Below are 18551 nucleotides of genomic sequence, written 5' to 3' on the forward strand. Positions count from 1 at the left end.
CCCCCCCCCTGAAGTAAACCTAACACAAACATTTTAATTATGACTTGGACACACTCCATATTTTACCGTGATAACATTGCAGTCTCATTTCTAAAATTTTCTCTTAAAAAATACACTGCTCGTGAATTTTAAACATCTTGGCAGATATAATTATACAGCAAAGTAGGTATTTAAACTTAAATGAATATTTCGGGGATAATTTCGCAGTGGTTTTTGTTAAATCTATAAAATCATATTTATATTCTAAGTATATAGGATGATGAGGAGGTTTTTTTCTAATTCTTGATACTTGATAGGTCAATCTTGTGGTCGACACTGTACTTTTAAAACTAAAATACATATCATTTATATATAATATTTGTTTTACCTTCTTTTGTTCTTTTTATTTATTTGTTCTTTTTATTTATATATTCTGTCACGGTGATTCTGTATAGGAAACAGAATACTTTTATTCAAGTAAAAACAAACGTCATATAAAAAGACCAGGTTTGAAATAAATCATGATAATTTAAGTAAATGTCAATTTAAAATTATAATGTTTGATAAAACTTCCGAGGTAACCTAAAATGTTATGAATATGTTAAACTATAGCTCATTAAGTGACACAAATGTAGCTCTAATGACACGAGTTACATTAAACGAAATTATCGGTAGAGAATAAAATGTCATATAAATCAGAATAGATATCCAATTATCCAATGTTTGCCATCCAAATAGTTCCAACATTGAAAAAAAAGAGTTAACACTTTTCTCGCAGAAATGGTGTCACTTTCGACATGAATATTTCAGTTGAGAATGAGGAGTATTTCACGTCTCTACTACAACAAACTTTATCTCAGTCCGTCTCTAATGATCACTGCTTTGTCCGAAATCCCTGAATGTTTTTACTCGGAGACAATTAAACTGTTTCAAAAGTGTCCCGTTAATCAATTACAAAAACACAGTAATCAAAACATTACCGGCCCGGTTGGTCGTGAACCCTGCTACGTCACAGGTCAGAGGTGACACAGGTGAATCGAAGATGTCCATTTCACGTTCTTCACGCGCGAGTGAAATGAGTTCACTGTGCCAACGGGAAACTCAGCGACTGAAAAAACAAGGTGTCAATCGGGGTTACATATACAGGCGAAAATCGTTGTTTATTTACATTTCTGATTCTCGACGAATTTGGATAACATCGTTGGAATTCTTCTACTTTAACTGTTTTTATAAGCGATCAACAAAGACACAACATGGGAAAGAGGAAGAGATGCAATGAAAACGGCGAAGAAGTTATGACCGACTTACCTCCATCAAAGCTGGCTTTTACAGGTTAGTGATCATTGTTAGCACAATATTTCAAATCATATTTATTGTTACCGTATGATGTTGTGAGTTTCATGCATTTATTGTTTTGGGTTTAATACATTTAAATCCAACAAGATAACACAACAGTAGGATTTGCATTTCATAAATCATGTCGTCTTGCTTCGATTTACAGAACATTTCCGTATTTCAACCTTACCCAAGTTTCCTCTATATATCGGAATAAAACCTCTGTGTGGTTGAAATGAACGATTTGTAACACATTAAATACTCTTATATTAAGATAATATATGTCTAATCTCGGTTTTTCTGTTTCCAAACAGATTTTTTTTTATACTAATAGTAAACATTAGCAGAGCGCCCTGTAATAGATCATTTTTTAAAGTGTTCGGGTCGGCCCAAACGCTATTTAGCTAAATATTTGCAAATAAACCTTATTTTAGTATGCTTTGAGGTAAAGTTTTATTTATTCTATTCTATGTATCTATCTTTTTTTACTAATTTTACCCCTGTGACCGTGATTTATTTCTGCTACGTTTAAACTTGTAATTTTAGCTTAATTGTGACCAAATGTTCGTTATTAAAAATCATTTGCATCATGAACAAAGTGCGTATTATATACTGATGTAAATAAACAAAATCAAAGCAATTTTGAATATGTTTTGTTCCCAAAATAGTTGTAATGTAATGTTTAAAATTCTTCATCAAATTAACTCGATGAAAATATCGCTGAGCAAAGTGAAACTATACCCGTTTCGTCAAATAATATGTCACAACAACAGTTTTAATGTGAAACTAACTTATTTGTTTTCGATATGTTCAAGTTCTTTATTACCTTGGGTCTTTTGACCCATCGGTTTCAAAAGTAAGATTTATTTACAATATCTACAGAAAATACAATACAATACAATACATGCAATACATACAATACAATACCAGCAATGTACAAACAGTATGGAGAGTGTAACAAATTAAGTTAATTGGTTTCTTCTTACATTTGCCGCATTTATATATTTGGACAAATTGACAAGTTCTATTGTGTTATTTACATTAAATAGATTTATCATTTTAAACATACTTGAGTTTTTTACATAGTACTTTTGCAAAAATTTAACACGCAAATCCGAATAACATGGACATTTCAACATAAAATGAAACTCATTTTCAACGTCATTTAAATTACATACAGTACACACTCTAAGACTACGCTCAATATTTTGATATCTACCTTTTTCTATATTTAGATTATGAGCAGATAACCTAATTTTTGTAATCTCTTTCAAATATTCTCTAGATAATGGTATTTTTTTCGACATGCATTCATAACTGAAAACAAAGCCTTTCTTCCCTGATCTGCAATTTTTTGTTGTGTTTTTCTAAATATTCCATTGTAATTTAGTAAGATTCCTAGGTAGTTAAATCCGTTTACAATTTCTAGCTGACGACCATTGTATTTCCAACATTCATTATTTCTCAAAATACTCCATTTCGAAACACAAGCATTTTTGTTTTATCCGTATTGACTGTTAGATCCCATTTTTTCGTGTACGATTCTAAAAAGTTTAACATATCTTGCATACCCTCTGGCGTTTCGGAAAAAATCACCATATCGTCTGCGTACATCAAAGGGAACAAATTCAGTATTTGAATTTCTATCGACTGACAGTTGTCAATTAAAAATTGCATTTCGCAATCATTAACATATAATGTAAACAATAATGGCGATAAAATTTCACCTTGAAACAATCCATTTTCACAATTGAAATAATTGGATAATGAACCATTATGCTTAACACAACATTTAGCACTACTATACAATGACCTTATTAGCTTTAATAATCTCCCATCAATGCCTTCTTTTATCAATTTGAACCACAAGTTTTGTCTATTGACGAAATCAAAAGCCTTTGTAAATGTAATATGTAAACAGTTTATAAATTTATGGTTCGGAGGTATGGGGACATAATCCTTCGATAATTGGAAAATACTGGAGAGGTTTTGTAATAGGTAATTTTGTGTACGTGAAAACATACCTAAATTAACGATAGAGTAAAGTCTTGGACGATTTCCATTGACTATTATAAGAAAATTAGAGTCCTTCAATATTTATGAAAAAATAAGCAAAAGAAGAGAATTGAGCCTACTATAACAGCAATGGACACAGGCAAATGCCCATATATCCAGATCAGTTGTATCGCCAGCCTCTAATCTGTCGCCCCGACAGTTAATATTATAATTTCATTATTTTCAAGTTCATGGTTGGATAACATTCTGGTTCTCCAAAGTGCTTATCAAGCCGAGCTTTAAGATACAAGACTATTCTTCTAACGCCGCATACCAGAAACATACAAACATAAGCACAGTAGAGATATTTCTACGACAAACGAATTGCATATTATCCACTTATTCCGACAGTATAACAATCCGAAGTCTAGGGTTCGAATCCCGGTCTGTTCCTGACGAATTTTACACACAGAACAAAGTTGTTAATTATATTTTGTTGATTTTATTTTTTTACTCTGTTTAGTCATAAAAGTCCATAAAGGTATGTTTTTCTTTTACAAACAAGAAATATCAAATCTATAGTCATGCCGAGAAACAGTATCCAAAGCGTAGTTACAGCTTTTGGCTATACTACGGAGATGCTTGATTATTTATTTTCCGCGTCACCCGAAATATTAACTCGTTTTTAAATTGCATGTAACTTTCAATAGCCCAGTGCAGCATACTACTTATATCTGTTAATGCGTTTGTTCTATCTTCAATACGAGTTGAATTTCTATATTTCACTGACAGGTATTTATTCCATAAAATGCAGGGAAATACTTGATATTTAAGAATCATCCTGGCTAAAATTCAGTGCTCTCGGTCCAAAACCATCTATTAACACCCAGGATATAGATAAGTAAGAAAAGGTATGCCGGGCGCTGATTTCCGGAAAGTTTTTATGAGGCGATACTGGTTGTGTGATTTCCGGTTAGGGTTTAGGTTCATAAAGTTGAACCATTTTCGTTTCTGCAGTGTATAATACTGGAGTTATCTCCCTTCCTCTAGTAAATTATCGCGACATTGAGCTTGGAATTTGACCTATGTTTCGTTTTATCCGACAACCTAGCATAATTTACTTGTTACCTACGGTCTTCAGATGATCTTAGATGTTGCGAGGACGTTAAATTCCGCACAATCTTGTGTCATAATAATAAAAAAAAAACAACCGATTACCCGCTTCCTAATTTGTATCCAATCTAATTAAAATTAGAAACATAATTCTACTCCGCTAAGATACACTTAATGTATTGGAATGTATCGTAGAGGAGCGAAATTACAAGTCTAGTTATGATAAAAATGAATTTGTATCGCGGTTATTTGTCCTATATGTTTTTGTTTTATTTATTTGTATTTTATTACTCGAATTCTAAAAAATTATGTCATATAACGTACATCACTTAAAATAGAATATTTGTTTTTTATAAGTACATGTAGCACAAATTTGTTTTTGCAGAAGTTCCTGTTCTGATTCCCAATCATGAACACAATACAATGAATGACCAACTTCCGGCATCCCTGCAACAAGTCGAGGCTGACCTTAGGAAGGTCATGGACGATTTCGTCCAGGTCTACGAAAGACTTGACACGGGCGATGATCCAACAAAGAAGCCGAACTACTCATATACCGAACTGGTGTACCTAGCTATCTTGAGATCACCGAACTTTTGTCTTCCCATCACAGAAATCTATAAATACATCAGGAGCAGATTCACATTCTTTCGGGACTCCCACAGAACTCACTGGAAAAACGCCGTAAGACATAGTTTATCGAAGACAAAATGTTTCACAAAAATTGCTGTCGGGAAACGGCACGGTGTTCCGGGTTTGCCGAACCGGTCATCATTTCTCTGGTGTATTCTACCAAACAGTATTGTGAGCTTTGCCAGGGGAGACTATCGACCATCGGTGGACAAGGAAAGTGGCATGAATACCCTTCGGTGGGGTTACTATAAGGTCAACGCTGGTCAGTTCTGGAGCCAAGTGGCCGTATACCTAGAGAAGAAGTTCGAGAGCTTCCGAACGATGGTTTCCAACAGTAGCGATCCAAGACAAATAGTAAAGGTTAGTAAACTATAGCAAAAGTTATCTTAATCTGGGTCGAGCACTAAACATGACAATGTTGAATCCTGAATATGTAATGGAACAAGCGGAAAACGAAAACGAAAAAAAATAAGTGCAACGGATGTAATGTGCGGTCGGTCACCCATCCAACTACTGACCACACTCAACGTTGCTCAATAAGTGAGCGTGTCCCCGGGTTATACCGCATCACTGGAAAAGCTAGCTTGCCAGTAAGTCAGTTTTTCCCCCTCAATTTCCTTAGCTGTTACACTATTCCCCCTCCGAGAAGTTTCGTTCCGAGACTTGGCCTGGGGAATCCCTGGTGTCCTCCCTGTGTACCAATGCACCTTCCCTAACCACCGGGAACTGGCCTTTCATGATCATACAGAGTTACTACGCATAACGTGCGGGCGGTCATCAATCCAACTACTGACCACGCTCGATGCAGAACTAGTGAACGTGTCCCCGGGTTATACCGCATCACTGGAAATCCCCCTCATGTTCCTTAGCTGTTACAAAGAGTAGCCTCCCCTAGTTTTTCATTTTGCCGGAAGTTGCGAACATTCATTAAGTCATGGACTAAGTGGGATGTTCATCTCGATGAAGCCGAATCCCAGGTAGCATAGTGCGCTTTTCCATAGTTGTAAACACCATTCAAACTGTTTTCGGGACCTCTATATTATCGATGAAAAGACGTTTAGCATTTGTATGTTAACTGTCGAAACACATAAACTCCAGTTATGCTAAAAAGATAGCATAAACATCACACTCATTGGTACAGTTTTTTTTCAAAATAATAAATATATCAATATTATCACCGGAAAAAGCCGACAAGATACACCTCTCCACGGGAAAAAATGTGTTGTTTTTTTGTTTTCTATTTCGAAACAAAATGAGTCCCTTAATTGACCAAATTTAAAATAAGTACCTACCTCTTATAACACTTTGAAAATAGACAATTTTACGTATAGAAAAACCAACTGAAGTACAATATAGATTCGTTCAAAAATAACATTTCAAAAGTATTTAACAATCAGTATGGCTAAAAATATTCTCAAGTTAAGGATAATCGGCAAAATACTTTTTTTGAAGATATAAAACACTTTTAGTTAATTTCAATACCGGTATAAGCTGATGATAAGTTTATTTTAATATAGGGTTTTCATTGAATTTCAATAAATTACAAATGCTGCATTCACATACACAGAAAATGCTAATATTCAAAGTTCGCGAACAGGGCCGATTCGGGGCTATTTTAAGCCTAAATTTCACGATATAATCATAACTGCTCCTTATATTTTGAGCTAGTGCAAACAAAGACTTAAACAAATTCTGTATCCAAATATCATTTTGGGTGAGATATATTGACAGATATTGCCCAATGGATTTTGCTCAAATCTTCATCTCAAGCTATTTTGAAAGGCCAGCGTTAAGTCTAAGGTTCTGATTATATTTGGTATTAATTTTGTCGTTTTTGTTTTTTTACTAGGACAGCTGTTTATGATGTGGTCTTTTTCTTATAATCAGTTAAATAAGATAAGCTTTATTTATTTTACAATAATTATGAAACAAGTTTTTACAACTTATACTAATCCCTCTTGTTGGCCCGGATGTTAGCGCGCGGGTGTCTTAATGTGGGAGGAAACCAGAGAAACCCACGTGGTCGGGCAGGTGACCCCAACCTTTTCACGTCCGATCGGGGAATCGTACACCAGCCGCCTTGGTGAAAGGCAAGTGCGCTAACCACTGCGCCACCCGACCGCCCCGTAATCAATCAAACCGCCGTACGAATTCCATACCCCATATAAAGGTTAATATTGCACATACAATGATGTTTAAAGAATTTCTCTGCGTTATTTAGTTTCAGATATGCTCTCTACCGGATCCATCCACGCAATCTGACCTTACCGTGACACCGGAAGTGCTGGAGCACGTGGCTGATAATTCCAGAGACATTCTACCCGCCAATTGCCATGTCGGATACGGATTAGAAACTGACTTCATGTCAAAATTTGAAAAAGCAACAGATACCGGAAATTCATCTACGGACGATGATTTTTCTCCAAAATCGTCTTCAATGTCAACCTCAGTTAACGACAGTGGGCATGAAACACTTGAATCGAGCCCAGAGGAACTCCAGGGCGATTTGTTTTCGTGGAGACAACCAAAAAATAATCTTAATTCCTCGTATCTTTCGTTCATACCAGCCTATCAGAATCCGGGGCGGTTGTCGCCAGAGTTACCCGATCTTGGACACGTGAGTCCATTTGAATTATCTCCCTTGTCAAACCACGGCGCTTCACCCCCACCATCCTTGCTGACGTCAACACAAAATTTACTGCGTGTTTCGCCCGTTCCGATGACGTCACCATCCTATTCAGATTCATACAGTTCGTATTATTCGCCATATCAGTCGAGTCACGTGATGTATCCTGCACTTCATGACCTTGCCTATTCGTATCCGGTTAACTATTATCCGATGCAAGGAAACGACCCAATGATGTCCCTTACACCAGAGTGGTTAGGAAATTGAAAAATGTTTTGAACGGAGGTTGGTCTTCCGGATGTGACGTTTATAGTGCTATTTTTTACACTCACAGAGTGGGTGTATACACTGTACAGTATATTTTGTTATATATTTTACGAAACAATAGAAATTGTATATTTTTACGAAACTACTAATAAGTGCAAGAGTTAGCGATGATCCTCCTTAATTTCAATAAGGACTTGTAATTATCATATATATATTTATTTATTCACTTTTTAATCAGAAAAGTAATATATATTTTATAAAAATATTTAAATATTAATCATGTGGCTGAAATCACGTGGCAATAATTTAAAAAGTCATTCAATCCGTATTCGTTCCTTTCATTTTTATCCGCAATTAACAGATGATTTTAATTGATCTTGCATTTTACGAAACTTGACCATTTTAAAATTGTATATGAAGATATGTTGTTTTTTATGAATATCGAAATTATTAAATGAATAAATCTGTAATATTTGATCGGAATTTGAAAAGGAGTTATTTGTTATGTTATTTATTCACTAAAGTAACGCCGTCACGGTTCATTTAGAGATGACATGTGTATGTCACACTGGTAAGTAATTAAACGCTCGGCTTCCTATCTCCTCTACGAAGGGAAAGGTCTCTGTGGCTCAACCACAGGTTCCGGGTTCGACTCCTGGCAGAGGTATTGAAAAAAGACCTTTCTTATAAAGACAGCTACGTAGGGACATGAGAAATATTTACAAAATACTCAGCATTGTTCTCACTAGTATCGTTTTTGGACTTGAAAACACTCGGGACGGAGTTCGTTCCTGGAGGAAGAGGAGTATGTCACAATGGTATAATATCGGCCACTTACACAGGGACCTGAACATTGGTTGCAGTTATATTTTGACCTAAACTATGGTGTTCAGATTTATTATACACGTTTTAGGGGTTTAGATCAATTTCCGGTAAAAATGCCACCCTGGTCAAAACCCCTTAATCTTGAAAAATTACTCTGAACACATTAGTTTAGATCATAGCATAGCTGTAACCGATTCGAAGGCCCCTGTTGAAGTAGATAAAGTCGTACGGAAGAGTTATTTTACACCTTTATAGGGCGTATATCTATTTTCGGTAAAAGTGGAATGCCATCCGAAATAATCCATAAAACATGTAAAAGTACTCTGAACATCTTAGTTTAGGTCCAAATGTAGCGGTAACCAATTCTCATATCCACGTGGCCGCTTCCTACAGACTCAGCTACGGAGAATTTGTCTTCAGCTACTTCTACAGAACGTTAGACTAATAAAGCATACATGTTTGGTTCTACCACCACGAGCGAAGAAGAGTGAAAAAATAATCTTTGTTACACGTTTATATCGATCAAAAAAATTGATGTAAATCGATGAAATTGACATTTTATACACTGTTACATAACTGGGACTCTCTAAGTGATGACGTCACTTCACAACATTATTCAAGACGGTCACTTTTACGGAAATTCCCGAATGGTTCTAATTGACGTTTGACGTCTGAAAGAAATAGCAACCTATTTGAATATTCTATGTATGTTTTGATTAGGTTGTAGCGCAAAGATATTTATGTATTTTGCAAGTTAGTGACTATTATTATCAATACGGTGTATAGAAAGAACAATATTGTTTCCGAGAAAGTGGATGTTTATCCATTCGGAAACAAAGAAATCAAGAACCTAGAAGAAAAACGCAGAAGGTTAAAAAAAATATCTGGATGTTTTTCATGTACATAAAACAACTAAAACGCGTATTGTATAAAATCCTTACACGTTGATCCGTGCCGTTTGGTTGATTGACATTCTTTGAAATGTTAAGAACATGTATTTTGTTCTCAAATGCAAATTTTTTTTTCAGTTGGCGCACGTAGTAATTATTATACTCGCTAGGTGCCGCTAACATCGCGCCGCCATTACAGAAGTGATCATACTCATAAAGGCGGGGAAGTCGAAAAGCAAAACTAGGTAACATTGATATTTCTATAAAATTCCCTGGAACTTCACTGAATTTGTATTTACGTGTGTAAAGTTGATAATGATGAATTCAATTTTAAAGAGGCCGCTGCAAAATCAATCACCCCAAAGGATGTTAAATCGAACGAGTGACACTGAACCTCGTTTCGAACCATCATACATCGTCGACGTCATCATCTTCTTTAATTAAATGATGTCATGTCAACGTCACAATTTACAACCAATGAAATCACGAGGTTACATTTGTAAAACAAGACTGAACACACGGATAATGCAAGTATTTCGACTTGTTGAACCAATCTGTGAGTGCTATAGAGTATATGCGATAACGTACAACAGATCCTTTACGTAGAAGAGTGACTTTGTGTAGTTAATAGTTGTACCAGTAGAATAGAGTGACATTCACGCATCTTTGAATATATTTGAACGGAACTGTGTTGCATCCCGTCATAAATGCTAAAAAAAATGTGTTTTAAATCAGAAATTTTCCATTTGCATTAACTCCCTTGTCAGACTACGGCTCTCCACCTCCATTATCTTTGCTGACGTCTATCGGCAAACCTCGGGTGACTCCGCTACGCCCCATCACGAGTCAACCGAGGAGTTGCGAGTGTGCTGACGTGAACACAAAATTTACTACGCTTTTCACCAGTTTCGATGACGTCACCATACTATTTAGCTTTCAGTCGAACATACACGAGTTTACATGAAAACTGATACTTGAATTATGTAATTAAATTCATGCAAATTATAAACTACAAATAACTTTTTATTCTTTATTCAATAAATAAATAAATACATTTGTATAATAATTAAATAATTGAGAATAAGCTTCAGATGGTCCGTAAAACGGTCAAGTGTCCTGAAAAGCATAAACAAGTGAATCAGTAAATGGATACATCAACTTTGTGTAATAGGGTTTCATTAAAAACATTCTTATTTCTCAGAATTTCCCGATAATTGTCAGTGAACTAAATGATTTATCAGTGAACAGAATGTTTATCAGTTGAAATGAAATTATTTATCTGACGACAAAATGATTTTTCGGTGAATAAAAACATTTATTATTGAACAAAATTACTTGTCGGAACAAAACGATTCATCATTGAACTAAATTCTTTATCATTGAACTACATGATTTATTATTGAACTATATAATTTATTATTGAACTACATGATTTATTATTGAACTCCATTAATTTATTATTATTGAACTACATGATTTATTATTAAACTCTATAATTTATCATTGAACTACATAATTTATCATTGAACTACATGATTTATTATTGAACTATATAATTTATTATTGAACTACATGATTTATTATTGAACTCCATTAATTTATTATTATTGAACTACATGATTTATTATTAAACTCTATAATTTATCATTGAACTACATGATTTATTATTGAACTACATGATTTATTATTGAACTCTATAATTTATCATTGAACTACATGCTTTATTATTAAACTCTATAATTTATCATTGAACTACATGATCTATTATTGAACTATATGATTTATCATTGAACTATACGATTAATCATTGAACTCTATAATTTATCATTGAACTACATGATTTATTATTGAACTCTATAATTTATCATTGAACTAAATGATTTATCATTGAACTCTATAAGTTATCATTGAACTAAATGAATGATCATTGAACTAAATGGTTTATCATTGAACAATATAATTTATCATTGAACTATATGATTTATCATTGAACTATATGATTTATTATTGAACTATATGATTTATTATTGAACTAAATGATTGATCATTGGACTAAATGATTGATCATTGAACTATATGGTTTATTATTGAACTAAATGATTTATCATTGAAATATATGATTTATCATTTAACTAAATGATTTATTATTGAACTATATGATTTATCATTGATTTTCATGATTTATCATTGAACTTCATGATATATCATTGAACTTTATGGTTTATCATTCAACTATATGGTTTATCATTGAACTAAATGATTTATCATTGAAATATATGCTTTATCATTTAACTAAATGATTTATTATTGAACTATATGATTTATCATTGATTTTCATGATTTATCATTGAACTTCATGATATATCATTGAACTTTATGGTTTATCATTGAACTGAATGAATTATCATTGAACTACATGATTTATCATTGAACTAAATGATTTATCATTTAACTATATGGTTTATCATTGAACTAAATGGTTTATCATTGAACAATATGATTTATCATTGAACTATATGATTTATCATTGAACTAAATGATTGATCATTGAACTAAATGATTTATCATTGAACTATATGGTTTATCATTGAACTAAATGGTTTATCATTGAACAATATGATTTATCATTGAACTATATGATTTATCATTGAACTATATGATTTATTATTAAACTATATGATTTATCATTGAACTAAATGATTGATCATTGAACTAAATGATTTATCATTGAACTATATGGTTTATCATTGAACTAAATGATTTATCATTGAACTAAATGATTGATCATTGAACTAAATGATTTATTGAACTACATGATTTATTATTAAACTATATGATTTATCTTTGAACTAAATGATTGATCATTGAACTAAATTATTTATCATTGAACTATATGATTTATCATTGAATTTCATGACATATCATTGAACTTTATGGTTTATCATTGAACTGAATGAATTATCATTGCACTATATGGTTTATCATTGAACTAAATGATTTATCATTGAACTGAATGAATTATCATTGAACTATATGGTTTATCATTGAACTAAATGATTTATCATTGAACTATATGATTTATCATTGAACTATATGATATATCATTGAACTAATTGTTTTATGACAAAACAAAAATATGTATCAGTAAACGTATTTATTTATCAATATATGTAAATATTTTAGAAAACAAATATGTTTTACCATTGAATAAAACGATTTATTACTAAACAAGATATTTATCATTGAACATTGAACAATGAAATTATTTTTCAGAGAACAAATATGATTTATCAGTGAACAAAATGAATAATAAGTTAACATTGATCAAAAGTCGATATCTTGCAATTTGAAATGATCAAAAACCGGAAGTTGCCCCTACCGGATTTGTTTAGAAGTAAAAGCATCGGCATTTCGCGTCAACACAGTGGTAGTTTCCGCGTCCGCTATGGCAGTTGGCGCTGGAAGGGCAGTCACTCTTGTCGGAACATCCTACAAAAGTTACAAACAAAAATATATGAATATTCAAAACATAGATTAAAATAAAACAATGTTGTGAAAGTTATACACTGAACATGCTCTTATTACCGTACAATCAGCAGATCAATCGGGAACCGTCGGCACTTTCCGTAAACGAGAGTACCGACGGTTCTCGATTGTCAGCAGAGTAAATTGTTCGTCTGGTTAGCTAGTCTCGTTCAACCAGACTCTTGTTGTCTGCGCAAGCTACACCGAAAAATTACAAGTGATCAAGCGTCTGGTTGAACGAGACTACGCCGGTATGAAACGAGGTCCTTCGGAAGTCATAAAAGTTTTTTGGAGGGACTAATGCCCCGAACCTGATCGCCCTGATCAGATGCAAACAACACTTTTTTTCATAATTTGAAATGGTCAATTTTATTTGTGTTTTTCTTTTGTTTTCTTATCTTTTGTAAGTTATAGCAGTCTTAAGGGATACGCGTACCACTGCCAAAACTGTGACTATGCTTCAGAAACAGTTTTCCAGCATGACTTTAGCTGTGCTAAGTCATTTTGATAAGAAAGCCAGACCTTGCGGAACTTTATAAAGCAAAAACAAAACGAAACAAGCAAAATAGAATCAAAAAGACATTTTGTGTGTAAAACTTCAGCGATGCTAGACCAGGTTTCGAACCCTTGAGACAAGATTGTTAAACATGTATACCGTTGCTCTACCGAACTAAGCCACTTGGCCAACGGAAGTGCCCGACCCTCTTGTGCTTCAATAAAATCCAAAACGAAATGAAGGGGAGGTTACTCTATATACAAAAATCACAGTGGAATTCTTCATTGTTTTGTCTGCAATGGTACAGGCATTCTTACGAAGTACTTTTGCGTGTTCATTGCAATATGGTTTACGACACACGACAACTTGTCATCTAGTCCGAATTATTCTGAAGTTTATCGACTTTTTTCATATCGGTCTGTCGTCGATTAACGTCAGAACTCCGGCCCTCTATAATAGGCGGGAAATATGCGGCCCGCCCCCGGAGCGCACTTCAAACTGATATTTAGAAACAAATCGTCACTTTCACACACATGTCGAACATGGATCGAACGATCTATTCTTTATGCACAAGATGAACATACATAACATGCCTCAAACAACCAATACAATCACTAAAAACATATTTTTTCAAACTTACTCTGTTTTACTATAGTTTTTTGATAGTCCCGCCTTCTAATGCCACGTGACTAAAATATCGCCGGCCTACGTCATAACGTTGGGAAATACCTTCGGTAACGCGAGATCTCGGCAAGTCATGTGACATTGCTCATGGCCTAATTTCTATTAAACACATGGGTTGGTATAGAAAACGTTAGAAAATACTTTTCGTAATGATCTTTGAAACATGTTATTGATACCATCTAGTGCATAAAGAATAGATCTTTCGATCCATGTGCGACATGTGTGTGAAAGTGACGATTTGTTTCTAAAATATCAGTTTGAAGTGCGCTCCGGGCGCGGGTCGCAGTCTCCCGCATATTATAGAGGGCCGGAGTTCTGACGTTAATCGACGACAGACCGATATGAAAAAAGTCGATAAAACGTCAGAATAATTCGGACTACTTGTCATCTACCTACCCTACTTAAAAGAAAAAAAATAGGGTGCCATCTTGTAATTTTGTGGTATATGATTGTAATTTTGTAAGGAAAGGGCTTGACATAGGTTGCATTATGGCAATAAAATATGTTTAAATATATACTTATGGTTCAATATAATAGGACGAATAGAATTAATCGTATACTGCTAAGAAATTCCCTAAATTTTGTGAGCAATATGATTCGTGACCATTTTTTATTTTCATAACACAATGTAGTATATTGAGACAAAATGTAACATATGGAGACAAAATGTAGCATATTGAGACAAAATGTATCACAATGAGACAAAATGTAACATATGGAGACAAAATGTATCACAAAGAGACAAAATGTAACATATGGAGACAAAATGTAGCGTAGTGAGACAAAATGTAGCATATTGAGACAAAATGTAGTATATTGAGACACAATGTAGCATATTGAGACAAAATGTAGCATATTGAGACAAAATGTAGCATATTGAGACAAAATGTAGTGTAGTGAGACAAAATGTAGCATATTGAGACAAAATGTAGTATATTGAGACACAATGAAGCGTAGTGAGACAAAATGTAGCATATTGAGACAAAATGTAACATTCTGAGACAAAATGTAACATATTGAGACACAATAAGACAAAATATAACATATGGAGACAAAATGTAACATACTGAGATAAAATGTAGCATATTGAGACAAAATGTAACATACTGAGACAAAATGTAACATATTGAGACAAAATGTAGCATATTGAGACAAAATGTAGCATATTGAGGTAAAATGTAACATATTGAGATAAAATGTAACATACTGAGACAAAATGTAACATATTGAGACAAAATAAGCATATTGAGACAAAATGTAACATATTGAGACAAAATGTAGCATATTGAGACAAAATGTAACATACTGAGACAAAATGTAACATACTGAGACAAAATGTAGCATATTGAGACAAAATGTAACATACTGAGACAAAATGTAGCATATTGAGACAAAATGTAACATATTGAGACAAAATGTAACATATGGAGACAAAATGTAACATATTGAGACAAAATGTAACATATTGAGACAAAATGTAGCATATTGAGACAAAATGTAACATACTGAGACAAAATGTAACATACTGAGACAAAATGTAACATATTGAGACAAAATGTAACATATTGAGACAAAATGTAACATATTGAGATAAAATGTAACATACTGAGACAAAATGTAACATACTGAGACAAAATGTAACATACTGAGACAAAATATAACATATTGACATTCGGTACGAAGAAAACACAACACCACATAAAAAACGTGAAATCCTCTAAGTTATATAGATTTATCTAAACGGTTTACCTGCAAGCCACAAATTTTCAGGTTATATTATAATTACTATTCCGCATTTACTAATTAAATGAATATTTTGTTGTACTTACCGCTACCGGTGTTGGTGGTCTGGGCCTCGCAGTAACATGCACGGTTATGGCAGGTAAGGGCGTGGTTTGGGGCACACATGGTTAGGCCATTTTCACAATCAGAATCACTTCGGCACCCCTCTGAGTTTACGCAGACTGTAACGGAAGATAAACAATGTTACTATTACAATGTAGTGACCTCGACATGTTTTCCTTAAATCCAAATATTCCAAATATAATATCTTTGGTTATACTAATTTATTTTTCGTTGTTTTACTAGTTCACTAATCATTAAAATACGGTATTTTCATTTATCAACGATTTATTCAAGTTAATAATTGGTTTCGTTATAATAAAAATGACCTTAACGGGTTTTTTCATCATCTTTTTATTTATTAAAATTGACTGAAAAGCTGTTTAGAAGATAACTATTGATAGGTTAACATTTCGTTTAATTCTGAATTACTCGGTCGTTCATATTATTTACCATATAAGTTTTCTACCGATTACTTTAAGAGGTATGACCTGTCTGAGCTTGATATTTCCCGAACAGAAGGGGGATATGACATTCAGAGAGATTATATCACCGGCCTAAACCTTTATAAATCGCAGTTTGCAATTATTTTATTCTTTGCATTATGTATCTGTAGCAGTTAAAATGGAAGTTAAAGAAAAGCGAAAAAATAACCCTAAAAATGTATATGTTCAATAATTGTGTCTATTAGGCTACAGTTTTATTTTTTATTTTTACACTTAACCACAGGGAGATGAAAACTTATTCATATTCACATTTCAACAATAGTTTTCAACACGCACGGATTTTTAAATGTTATTGACGTTATTGAGTTATTGACGGTTATGCTTAAATCGGCTAATCATAATGGCTTCGGGTAGAATGAGAGTTAAAAATAAAATTGAGGCTTTTAAGTCGCGTCGCTCCTCTCCTTTGTAATCTTTAAAGGACAGGTATCAGCCTAGCGATTGGTCAGTTTCTTTTTACCTGAGACCAATCAAACAGCTGTCTGCGTGCCTTCAATTTTGCTATGACATATTCCAGGGGTGCAGAGAGCGAAAGTGAGCGTAACCACTAGATATCGAGGATGGCAAAGGTCTAGATTTTTCATGTTCTGTATGGTATCCATATAAAGTCAAGCACATAGAAAAAATAGAAGGGGTACAGAAAAGAGCCACCGAAAAGTTTTCTGGATAACAAAACATAACCTACCAAAAACGACTAAAAAATCTTACACTAGTGTATATACGAGAGCGATTCATGTTCGTTTATCAAACTGTGGAACAAGGTAACGGAGAGAACAGCACCAGAAGACACTCATTTAAGATATATACCCAAAAACAAGCTTTAACATCTAAAAGAAAGAACTATTTTACAGTCAGAGTGGTGCACATTTGGAATAATTTACCATCGGAGGTGGTAAACGCACGACCCCTAAATTCATTTAAGGATAGACAACAGAAATGCTGAAAAAATCAGGAAATATTATATAACTTTAAAGCACCGATTTAAAAGCGGATTTCAAGTTCGGTGCAATACAACGATATAGTCCAGTGGGGAGAACCTGTAGAGGTCCGGTACTTGAAACTAACTCTAAGTAACTCTAAAATGTGATTTCATAGTTGCAAGGCCGTTAAGCAATTACTTATTTATATAAGTTTTTAATAAAAATGCATAAAGACAAACATGCAACAAAATTTTGAGAAATAAATTAACATTCGAATTAAAATAGATAAATTATATAAAATACAAGATGGACGCATAAAACTCCATATTTGTACAAATATGGACACTTACCAGCAACAACAGCCAAAATGGCGAGAGCGATGAAGGTCCTCATGGTGATAGTGTTGGTTGTATTGGTCAACAGCAGGTTAAACAATGGTGGTGGTCAAAATAGCATGGACTTTTATACAGTGGTCAGTTTCAGATTTGATCGAAATGGCACGATATTCGCGACCTATATGGGGTCAAAGCTGATATTATGCACGATTTCGGACCGTGTGACGCAAGCGTCTGTCCAACACTGTAGACAATTCACACTGCATGGCATGACACAAACATTCGTTATTGTCGTAATATTAGATAAGCTGGTTCAGTAAATATTTGTAAAATCTCACATTTGACTCATAGTCTGATAAAATAGTGCGTAATTGTGTGTAGTGAAAGAGGTTAAAAATCTAGAACGATCAAAGATTGAAACAAAATAGGCTGATACTTAGGCAAGTAACGATAAAGAATGGAACCATCTTATAACATGTAAGATCATAAGCTTGAGCTCAAAAATATAATATATAGTCCATCCTCATCCCCCCCCTCTCTCTCTCTCTCTCTCTCTCTCTCTCTCTCTCTCTCTCTCTCT

At 33.7% G+C, this 18551-nt stretch overlaps 2 protein-coding genes across 2 annotated transcripts; one reads left to right on the plus strand and one right to left on the minus strand.

Moving 5' to 3' along the window:
• Nucleotides 1-1029: 1029 nt before the first annotated feature.
• LOC110450950 (forkhead box protein A1-A-like) lies at nucleotides 1030-8435 on the plus strand. The gene is made up of 3 exons (XM_021498763.1): nucleotides 1030-1311; nucleotides 4808-5415; nucleotides 7277-8435. The coding sequence occupies exons 1-3, from the start codon at nucleotides 1233-1235 to the stop codon at nucleotides 7946-7948; spliced, it is 1359 nt and encodes a 452-aa protein (XP_021354438.1). The 5' UTR covers nucleotides 1030-1232; the 3' UTR covers nucleotides 7949-8435.
• Nucleotides 8436-10679: 2244 nt separating this feature from the next.
• LOC110450886 (serine protease inhibitor Cvsi-2-like) lies at nucleotides 10680-18088 on the minus strand. The gene is made up of 4 exons (XM_021498659.1): nucleotides 17987-18088; nucleotides 16198-16332; nucleotides 13043-13152; nucleotides 10680-10779 (listed from the first exon to the last, which is right to left on the minus strand). The coding sequence occupies exons 1-3, from the start codon at nucleotides 18027-18029 to the stop codon at nucleotides 13052-13054; spliced, it is 279 nt and encodes a 92-aa protein (XP_021354334.1). The 5' UTR covers nucleotides 18030-18088; the 3' UTR covers nucleotides 10680-10779; nucleotides 13043-13051.
• Nucleotides 18089-18551: the final 463 nt, after the last annotated feature.

Source organism: Mizuhopecten yessoensis, unplaced genomic scaffold (assembly GCF_002113885.1).
Source record: "Mizuhopecten yessoensis strain PY_sf001 unplaced genomic scaffold, ASM211388v2 scaffold5547, whole genome shotgun sequence".
NCBI classification, from domain to species: domain Eukaryota; kingdom Metazoa; phylum Mollusca; class Bivalvia; order Pectinida; family Pectinidae; genus Mizuhopecten; species Mizuhopecten yessoensis.

Excerpts from the sequence above, each read along its gene's own strand:
- LOC110450950 (XM_021498763.1), top strand. The coding sequence starts at position 1,233 with ATGGGAAAGAGGAAGAGATGCAATGAAAACGGCGAAGAAGTTATGACC. Across the intron at positions 1,312-4,807 it reads ATCAAAGCTGGCTTTTACAG|AAGTTCCTGTTCTGATTCCC; the intron begins GTTAGTGATCAT and ends TTGTTTTTGCAG. Across the intron at positions 5,416-7,276 it reads ATCCAAGACAAATAGTAAAG|TTTCAGATATGCTCTCTACC; the intron begins GTTAGTAAACTA and ends TGCGTTATTTAG.
- LOC110450886 (XM_021498659.1), bottom strand. The coding sequence starts at position 18,029 with ATGAGGACCTTCATCGCTCTCGCCATTTTGGCTGTTGTTGCTG. Across the intron at positions 16,333-17,986 it reads CATTTTGGCTGTTGTTGCTG|TCTGCGTAAACTCAGAGGGG; the intron begins GTAAGTGTCCAT and ends CTTCCGTTACAG. Across the intron at positions 13,153-16,197 it reads GACCACCAACACCGGTAGCG|GATGTTCCGACAAGAGTGAC; the intron begins GTAAGTACAACA and ends TAACTTTTGTAG.